The sequence below is a fragment of the Egretta garzetta genome, unplaced genomic scaffold (assembly GCF_000687185.1).
Source record: "Egretta garzetta isolate BGI_Z169 unplaced genomic scaffold, ASM68718v1 scaffold260, whole genome shotgun sequence".
Classification (NCBI taxonomy): Eukaryota; Metazoa; Chordata; class Aves; order Pelecaniformes; family Ardeidae; genus Egretta; species Egretta garzetta.
In genome coordinates, this window is record NW_009258662.1 from 664,704 (window position 1) to 674,899 (window position 10,196).

Sequence of the window (10,196 nt, forward strand, 5' to 3'; positions counted from 1 at the left end):
AGCCCCCACATCATCATACAGGTTATCATGATGGTGTTGTCCACCCTCACTCATGCAAATTCATCAAGGAAAGGAAGGAACTCTTGTAGTTAATGGCCAATATTGGCATACGAGGAACTGGGTTCATGAATAAAATGAGAATAGAAACCAGAAGAAGATTCTTAACAACTAGAGTAACTGGTTCTGCTTTTAACATGGAGATTGAGAAGCTTCCTGTCCAGTTGGCCCGTGGTAGCTGGGGATTAGACTGAATGATTCAGAAGACCACATCCACACCGATGGAACCTTGGAGGACACCGTATGAGTTCGGACCTGGAAGGGAATCTTTTAGATACCACAAAAATAACAATTCTTAAAAAACCCAAACAAACCAACAGACAAAGCACCAGAGCCTTCAAGGAGTCTTCAAACGTCCTTTAATTTTGCAGTTTCAAGACTGACACACAAGCAGTTACACAGCTCAGAAAGAACTTACTTTGGGACGTGAAACCCAGCTGGGTTGACAATTTACTTGACAAATATAAGTGCATATATTCTCGGTTTGGAGGGAGGGTATAAACTCCTCAGCCTCCCTGAATAAGGAACCTTTTACCAGGTGGCTTTATGTGGTCAAGGCAGGGCAGAATTGGTGACCTGAGCGCACCTCAGCCTGAGGAGCTGGGATCTGCCCTCCTCCTGCCCTTGCCGATCGTTAGTGCTGAGCTACGTAAGCCTGCGTGTCCTTCCAGTACATCAAATGACGATTACAAAAGATCTCTTGAGCTTGGGAGACTCAAGATATATTCAGAAAAAGAGAATGAAGTTTTACTATTACCTTATATTGGCAATTTTCTCCTACATTCACCATCATCCAGTGCAGTATGCCCTGTAGAAACCGATGCCATATGGCTCTGTGATAATGAAAAAGTAGAAGTGGAAACAAATGGTCCCATGTTACCTCCCACTATGAGAACTGGCTTATCACTATCCCAAGGAATAAGCAACTAGATCTCTTTGCAGTGGAAACAGCAGAAAACTTAATGCATCTACAGCTGTCGTGGAGAATAGCACTGGCAGAGCTGAAACAGGCTCCGTGCAGCCACGCTGTTGGAACGGCTTCAAACACCATCGAGATCTTACATGCGACCAACAGGTCTGTGCTTGACTGTCATGGTGCTGTTTACTTTAGCGTGGTCTGAACTTCCACTGAAGACTCTGACCTAACCCAGCGTGAAATCTTCTCTTTTCCCACCCCACCAGAGAGCAGCTTGCCTTACATCTCAAGGCAAAGCGGCAGCAACAGAGCAAAGCCAAATATCCCACCCAAATCTCTACCGGGATGCCTGTTCCTGCAGTGCAATCACTCTTGGGAGAACACGTTAAGGAAGCATTATGTGGTTACACATCAACCCCCCCTCCCCCCCACCCCGAACAACCCCAAACCCAAATCTCAAATGGCATTTCCCTTCTCGCTAGTACAATGCCACCCAGAAGACACGTGCTTTTCCCTTTAATTATAACAGAAACGCAGAGGCTTGGACCTGCAACCTGCTGCTCAGTTAATACGAGCGGCAGAGCAGATTACACGGTGGTGATTTTCTTGTCCTTGGTGGCCTGTTTGATAGCAGCCTGCTCACAAATGATCTCCTTCAACCGCTGCAACCTCATGTTCTGGGTGGTTTGGTCTCCCACACCCGTCTGGCTCCGGTGCAGTAAGTTCAGGGCATAGATGTATTCCAGCTCTGTGTACTTCACCCCTTGATCTACCACGAGGTTTAAAAGCTCATCTGCTGTGTTGTAGAGCATCTCATAATACTGCCTGAAAAGCAAGCGAACAAAAAGAAAAACCCCTCACTCGGGTGAATAGTGAAACTTGATGTTCCAGACCTTTATTTCTGTAGAATACCATCAACTGTTACTTTTATTCAGCAGTGCCACAAGCAGAGAAGGCTGCATCAGGTGCTGTACAAAGAGAGCACAAACACATTCCTGTTGAACGTCAGGAGATGCCAAGTGGCCACGCACATGCACAGGGGAGCAAATCTCACAAATCTGCTCCCGCACTCTCCCATACTCAGCTAAAACACAAACGGTGGGGAACTGAGGGCTCCTTTTTCATCAGGCTCTGGAAGGGGCTGCCCAGGGAGGTGGTCGAGTTCCCATCCCTGGGGGTATTTAAAAGCTGGGCAGACGAGGTGCTTAGAGACATGGTTTAGTGGTGGGATGGCAGGGTTAGGTTAATGGTTCGACTTGATGATCTTAAAGGTCTTTTCCAACCTAAACGATTCTATGATTCTATGGAACAGGCTGCCCAGGGAGGCTGTGGAGTCTCCTTCTCTGGAGATATTCAAACCCAACCTGGACGCTGTCCTGTGCCCCCTGCTCTGGGTGAGCCTGCTTGAGCAGGGGGGTGGCACTGGGTGAGCTCCCGAGGTCCCTTCCAACCCCTGCCAGTCTGGGATTCTGTGATTCTCTTTCCTAGTAGTTCCCATCAGCCGAGATGCCACCATTTGGTATCCAGCACGTAGAAAGCAGTATATAGATACAGATGCATAAAGATCTCTATATGCATGGTGATGTACAGCTGTATATCCAGTTGCTCGGCCTGCAAGAACAGGAGTCTTCTGGAAAGGAATCACAGGGGTAGGGGAAGTGGATTCTTTTGTCCCTAATGAACCCCTATTGCAGAGAGATGCTAATATGGAGCACGGGAAGAGCTCCAAGCCCAAAACTCCAGAGACCTCCAATGCTACTGAGACACGCCGTTTGAGAGAAAAAAATATTAAATAATGCAAAATAAAATTTGAGCCAGGAGCTGAGGTGCCTCTTTTAATAAGTAAAAGATCATCTGAAGAGAAGGCATAATATAGAGGCTGCAGTGCAGGCTGGTTTAAATTAATGTAAAGTGGCATTAGTGAAAGAATGGATTTCCAATTTAAGCAGGTACTTACTGGAAGGGAAAATGTGTCACGAGCCAAGGAACCAGTGGGGCGATTCTGACAGCTGCCCATCCAACCACTGCAGGAAAAAATGGGCTGGGACTGGGTGTGGGACTGGATTATTTGCCCTGAGTTCACAGCCCAGGTGGAAGAGTTAAAACCAGTGATAGCTGACGGGGGTCCTTTGAGACATTTTCTTCTTCCCCCTTCTTTTATAGCACAAATAAGGTCTGAAACCTGGAGAATGTGTGACTCTTGGAAAGCATCGCCTCGAGGCCATGCGGCAGGAGGGGAATCAGGACTATTGTGCCCTTTATATAGCGCTTTTGTGTACTCCTGGCATGGCCTTTCCCATTCACAGGCCTGCGCCCTGTGCCTCAGCTTCCCCGTCTGCACCAAGGAGTAAGATCTGGTGTCAGGGGTCTGTGGTCTAGATATCGCCAAGATAAAGCATCCTGTCTAGAGGGAGCTGTAAAAATATAAGGCTTTACAAAACTTCTCTAGGCAGAGGGGTTCCCAATCCTGGGCAGAGCCTTCCAGGTCAGGCCTAAGGGGAAGGTTCTTACATATGAGTCCAACTGCATCAAGCAATGAGCCTTGGCTGTGGGTTTAGGTCTGTTTGGGGTATCAGAAAGAAAAAAAGTGGTGAACGGATGGAAAGTCCCCCTTTCTCTAGAGGAAATGGTTAACTTTATAGCTTCCTACAGATGTCATATACCCTTGTAAAGAAATGAGGATCTGAAAAGCTCAGGGAAGGAGAAGTGAAAAGATCGCTGTCTGTCTGCATGCATCGCATGGCAGTGAGGACTTGGTTCAGCCAAATGCCCAGCACTTCTCTGGCTGAAGAGCAAAGCAAGGCAGAAATGAGCCAGGGCACCTGAAGAGGAGGTAGGTCCTTGCATGACTCCTCCATGCTTCTGCAGGAGGACAAGGGCAGGCTGCAGTCTAATCCTTAGGTCTTGGTGGAATAAATTATTTAAAACCCAAGAGCAGGGGCTCCAGGAAAAGTTATCACCTCCCTCCCTTTCTCTCCTCTTTGAATGCATTAAAATAGCAATCAGGGCAAACACGGCAAAGCTGCATATTAAAATTTCTCTTGTTCTTTACTTTGCAGGCTCTCAGGTCTGGCTTAGCTGTGCCTTTGCAGAACACCCAGCATGCCGCCAGACTGCAAATCACTGCAGCAACGACTGTAACCAGCTGCAGCAAAACCACCCGTTTGGAGTGCCTCAGGTCTCGCCTCTGCCAGCGTGGCCAGGCTGCTGGGCTTCAGAGCTCTGCATTTTTATCTCCTCTGTTTCCTTCAAGACATCGCTTGCTCCCGTGACCTAAGAATTTGCTCCTGTGGTTGAAAGTCTGCACCAACATAACTGGTGTCAGGGACCAGCTGAGATCAGGTGGGAGGAAGGGCTCACGGCTAGAGGAAGAGGACTCCAAAATCATCGATTCAGAGAACAAGGACTGACAGGATTTGGGTTGTGTGGTCAAAAGGAGGGAGTGTGTGTGAGAGGGGGAGGATATATGTAGAAGGCACAAGACCCAAATGAAAAATAGGGGATGAATGATAAGCTGAAATAAGAATCAAGCTGTTAGGCTCCATGCATTTGAGATACAGGCTAAGAAACTTCTGGAGCTGACGGAGGATCAGTTCACCAGCGACTGCCCGAGGGGGCTTGGAGGTGGGCTCTGCCACGAGGACACGTTGTTCCCTTAGGAGCAGGGGGTCAATGGGGCAGAAAACTGTCTGAATGAGAATATTTCCCTTAGAAAAGAAAAGGAAACCATGCAAGCCACTTGCGATCAAGCTTAGTAACCGAACCCCAAATCCCCCTGGCTTACTACGTGGTAAAAGAGGATGTCTGTGCAGCTCAAAAGGCAGGCGGATAGGTAAGGATGGGGGACACCTTGCACATACCTCTATTGGCCGCTATTTGCAGAAGACATTTGGGTAATCCCTACAAGCTACAAACTCAGGTTTGGGTAACACTGAGTCACCCTGCGGCAGCTACTGATTGCAGTTCCCGTGCCTATGACGGGGAACCCGATGGCACAATTCGTGGTCCCCCCAGAAGCTACTGTGCCACCACATGACATGATGCGATTTACTGCTATGCTTCCCTCAACGTTTACACCTCTTGTTCGCTCAGCCTGTGATGCTGAACGAGGCCGGCGTTTGACACAGGGATTGAAAATACCGATGTGGCTCAGACAAGAAGCATTTTGCAAGGCTGATCTGGTCCCCTGCAGAGCCACAGCATCGAATCTTAGCTTTTGATAAAACACCAATAGCAGAAGCCACAAAACCTTGGAAGGATATTTCTCAATACTGGATTCACGGAGGGGAAGACTAAACCCAACCTCATCTCCAATCATGGGAATCATTTTAGCAGTTTAATTGCTAACGATAATAACACTGTAATCCCGGCACAACGACAAAGCCCCAGTGCTCTCCTGAGACACACACAGAGAACTCCCTGAGAACCTCTCGGTACGGAAAACCAAGACTTGGCTCAGGAGCACATCACGGTAAGGTCCGTGTGTCCAATCCACCTCCTGCCACGCTGATGGATATTCTTTAAATCTTGGCTCCTCTTGCAGGTAGGCACATAAAACCCCCAAAATAACAGATCTCATGCAGTTCCAGAAGTGGCAATGCAGTGGCAGGTGACAAAGGCACAAGCAGAGGCTCAGACTCGTCCTCTTCAATAACACTGGCACTACCATATTCTCTCTCACAGCCAGAAAACCACATCTCATTCTTCAGCTAAAGCAGTTTAGGGGACATCTAGATACAGGCAGGGACTGCTAAAGCCCTGGGGGTCAGTGGTCTGAGGATGGGTCTCCTGAGTTTTGATTTCAGCTCCCTTCTTTAGCTATAAAGTCCTATAATGTTTATGCTTGAACTTGGCTTAATTAAATAGTTGTAACTGGGGCCTTGCAGAAACCAAGATCCCAAATTTGAATGGCAGCTATGTACCAGTCAGCTCTACAGCATCCTTCTGACGCCTTGACGTGTGGCTCATTCACTGAGTGCCCAGAAGCTGCTGTTAGCCTTAATGTTTTAGAAGATTTGGGTATTTATCAAGATGTTTCAATTCACAGTCAGAAATCGAATAGAATATCTAATATAAAATCTAATAAATCAAATTGAGTGGGGAAGCAGACACTCTGGAAGGGAGAGCCACCCTGCAGGAAGATCTGGATAGGCTGAAGAGTGGGCTAACAAGAACCTTATGAAGTTCAACATGGATAAGCATAAGGTCTTGCACCTGGGAAAACACAATCCAGGAGTGCAGCATAGGCTGGGATCCACCTGGCCGGAGAGCATCTCTGTGGGAAGGGACCTGGGGGTCCTGGTGGCCAACAAGCTCGATAGGAGTGAGCAGTGTGCTGCTGCGGGCAAGAAGGCCAACAGGGTGCTGGGTTGCATCTACAAGAGCATCACCAGCAGAGATGAAGAAGTCATCATCCCACTCTGCTCAGCACTTGTCAGGCTGCACCTGGAATGCTGTGCACAGTTCTGGTCCCCGCTATACAAAAAAGATGTGGACAGGCTGGATGGCACCCAGAGAAGGGCCACCAAGATGATCCAAGGCCCGGGAAGCCTGATGTATGAGGATGGGCTGAGAGAGCTGGGTTTGTTCAGCCTTGAGAAAAGCAGGCTCAGAGAGGCTCCCATCACCATGTACCAGTATTTAAAGGGTGGCTACAAAGAAGGTGGAGACTCCCTTTTCACAAGGAGTCACATGGAAAAGATGAGGAGTAATGGGTACAAGTTAATCCTGAGAAGATTATGATTGGACATGAGAGGAAAATTTTTCACAATGAGAACAGTCACCCGTTGGAATCATCTCCCTAGGGAGGTGGTTGACTCTGCCACTCTGGACACTTTTTAAGACGCAGCTGGACAGGGCGTTGGACCATCTTGTCTAGGCTGTGCTCTTGCCTAGAAAGGTTGGACCACATGACCCTTGAGGTCCCTTCCAACTTGGGATTCTATGATTCTGTGTTTCTATTATATAAGGTTAAATTTGAGAGTATTGGCAATATCTGAAATACAGTTATACACACAATGTGTAGAAAAAAACCAGTAAGGTTGCCAAGGTAAATACTAAGATTTAGGAAACATTGATCACCTTCAGGGAATTTATGCTGAGCAGATGCAAAATGAGCTTTTTACTTTTGCCAGCTCTGGCTGGGTTTTCAACAAAATAACAGAGAGGGCATCTTGTATGGGGCTTTAGGAGAGCCTGCTTTAGCAGGACGGTTGGACTAGATGATCTCCCGAGGTCCCTTCCAACCCTTGCGTTTCTGTGATTCTGTGATTCTCTCTGAGAGATGGCAAGTCTTTGCTCCGAAGCATAGGACTCGTGGCCTTCCCAATGTTACAGAGCACCTTAAAAGCAGAAGGAGCAAGAACTGAAGCTGTTCCATCTGCACCCAGACCGATCACCGGACAAGCTCAGCAAAGCAAGCCCATCTTTACCCTGTGTCCTTACAGCTGCCTTCCTTTCTAGCCTGTCCCAAATCTTGGATTCCTGAAGAATTCCGCACCTAATAAACATAGTATTCATCTGTCACTCTTTTCAGCATCAGATTATTTTTTAATTAAAAATTTCCGACAAAATAAAAAAGAGAGCAAGCGAGACAGTACGAGCGAGCGAAAGGTATGCATTTTTAATTGGGTGCAATTAAAAACCTACCGCTTTGGCATGGCATCGCCTTCGGCCAAACCCTATTTGCATGAGTAATTATTCACTCCATTATGGAGTCTGCTCAACTTTGCCTCCCTTGTCTTTGAAAGTATTAATAAATATTGATCAGACGCACTCCTGTTTGCCTTTGCCCAAGCAGCTCTGATGGACTCATCTTCTGATGTTATCAAATAATGAAATATGAAAGAGTGAGTGGGATGAGCCTCTTGTTCTGTGATTTTTTATTTAGGCTCTTCATTTTACTTTCAGAAGTGTATTTGTCCCTGCCATTATAAACGCTCTTTTGATTATCAAGAGGAGGTTGAGAAAAGCAAGTTAGGAAGGGATGGGGGAAATAAATGGACGACAGGTGAGGGAAATCTGTTCAGTGAAATGCTGGCAAACGGCTTTGTTTTTCTAAAGTTGAGATTTAAAACCAGAGAGAAGAATGAATATTTATCAAAAGCTGAAAATATCATCTGACAAATAGGTTAATAAATAATAATGGCAGATTAGCATACCTAACCAAAAAGCAGATTTAGCTTCCCAAGCCTTCAGCTGGCTTCCATGTGAGCACAGCTAAGCTCAGGCATGCTGATTTACCCTACACAGATCATCAGCCTGGGCAGTAAGATCCTCCCAGTGCTCAGCGGCGAGATAGTTGGGGTAAGAAGAGAACAGATCAAAGCTGAACTCACAAATCTTTACTCACCTGAGTATGAAGTCAGGAACGCATCTGATGGGAACAAAGTGACCTGGGTGACTCATTTCATCAGGGAAATCATTTTGTTCGTATGCTTACTCGCACAGTTTTTATTTATTTGTATTATGCTGAAAAGCATGGATGGGGCCTGTTGAGTTGACCTGATATGACAGATTTTTTTTTTTTTAACATGGTATAGGTTCTTACAGAGCGTCTCTCCCAATTTGCTATGGAAGTACCAACAACTGCTGTTTTACAAGGAGAAGGAAACATTAACCTGGCTCCAAGCCTTTAGCTCTTTAGGATGGTAAATACCTGGCCAACCTCTCCACTTATGTTCAGCTTCAGTGTCGACAGCCATATTTTGAGGGAGTGAGAAGCGAAGGACCATCTAAGGTATCCAAAGCCCTTACTGTCCTGCTCATACAGGACGATGAACCAGTTTTGATGACTTGTATGACAAAGATTTGTTCTTTTTTAAAAATAAAATCCATTTCTATAATTCTCCTTCATGTGATTTATCTCACAGCCCCACAAGCCGACCAGCCTAGATACCTGTGACCTGTTCCTCTGACTATTGGCAATGGGATTGGGTTCAAAGTTTCTTGATTTCTTTGGGCATTTTCTTCAGGACAAACACATACCTTAGAGCAAATAATGCTTAATCCAAAGCCCAAATACAACTGTACTCTGTCTGCTCATTTTAGCAGGCTGGAATTGGCCCAGGAAGATCTACCACCATCTGAAGAACATCTTTATACTGAGAGCAGATAGGGAAGGATAAATATCACTGGTGGAAACGGTTCCCAGGTAAAAGAAAAAACATCCCATGGGCAAATCAAAACTGAAGAAGCCAATTAATATACAGAACAGTTGGTTTGGTTTGGGGTTTTTTTAAATAGCAATTGTAAAATGAAACATCAAGTTGCCAACAATGAACCTACTTTGCAAGGATGCATTTTGAGTCTGTGTATACATATATATGTATGTATATATATATATGAAAAATGGTGGTCTCTTGAACTCTATTCTTGGAGAAAAAGGAAAAATAAAGAGGCTTTCTCATTTAGAAAAAAACCTCTGGAAAGGCAATCAGGATGAGACAAGCTCCTCTGAGGGCTATTAATACCGTTCTCCATTTAAATGCTAATGTTAACCTATAACCCAAGGCCTGCACACAAAAAAGTTATTCAAAATTAAATTCTGATTTCCCTGAGAATGACTTGATCTCTTCTTAAGAGAAGGACCTTCAGACGAACAGTGTGATGTTTCAGAATAAAGGATCTTACTTTAATTATTCCTTCATTGTATAGCTGGGTGCCCACTCTGTAGTAGTGCAGGCAGAATCAGATTCACAAGGCAAGAACGCAGATCTGGGTGCTGACTTACCCAAAGGAACAAAAAAATTCTCTACCTTATCTGCCTCCCTTTTTGGGGATTAGGCAGTCACTTCTATAGTACCCAAAAATATCTTAGGCACTCTAATAAGAAAGTAGAAAAGGTTAAGTATGAAGCACTTACAGACTAAATCTAGACGAAACGCACAAGACAGAACAAGCATGAAAGCTGTAGAGGAAAAAAGACCAAAGCTGCAGTTATAAAGTCAGTCAGTTTTGATACATGCAGATCTTGGTGGAACCATTAAATTTAAATATATGGAGGAGGTGAGTGAAAAAAGGGAAGATATAGCAAGAAACGAGGTAACTTCAGTTCATGTAATGCAGAGGAAATGGATTTTCAGGACTGGCTTGACTGAGAAGGGTTGGACTGGGTGATCTCCCGAGGTCCCTTCCAACCCTTGCCATTCTGTGATTCTGTGAGAAGAGAAGCCCATGGGGCTTTTCTGTCTATGGAGCGTGAGATGTTTGAGGTGGGGAAGGG

The 10,196-nt window shown here is 45.6% G+C and overlaps 1 protein-coding gene across 1 annotated transcript in view; it reads right to left on the reverse strand.

Annotated features, from left to right (window-relative positions):
• Positions 1-448: 448 nt before the first annotated feature.
• The window catches only part of EXOC4 (exocyst complex component 4), a 456,935-nt gene continuing 447,187 nt past the window's right edge, over positions 449-10,196 (reverse strand). The window contains exon 19 of the mRNA XM_035903884.1: positions 449-1,798. Coding sequence (XP_035759777.1) covers positions 1,561-1,798 — 238 coding nt within the window. The 3' untranslated portion in view covers positions 449-1,560. The remainder of the gene's footprint in view (positions 1,799-10,196) is intronic.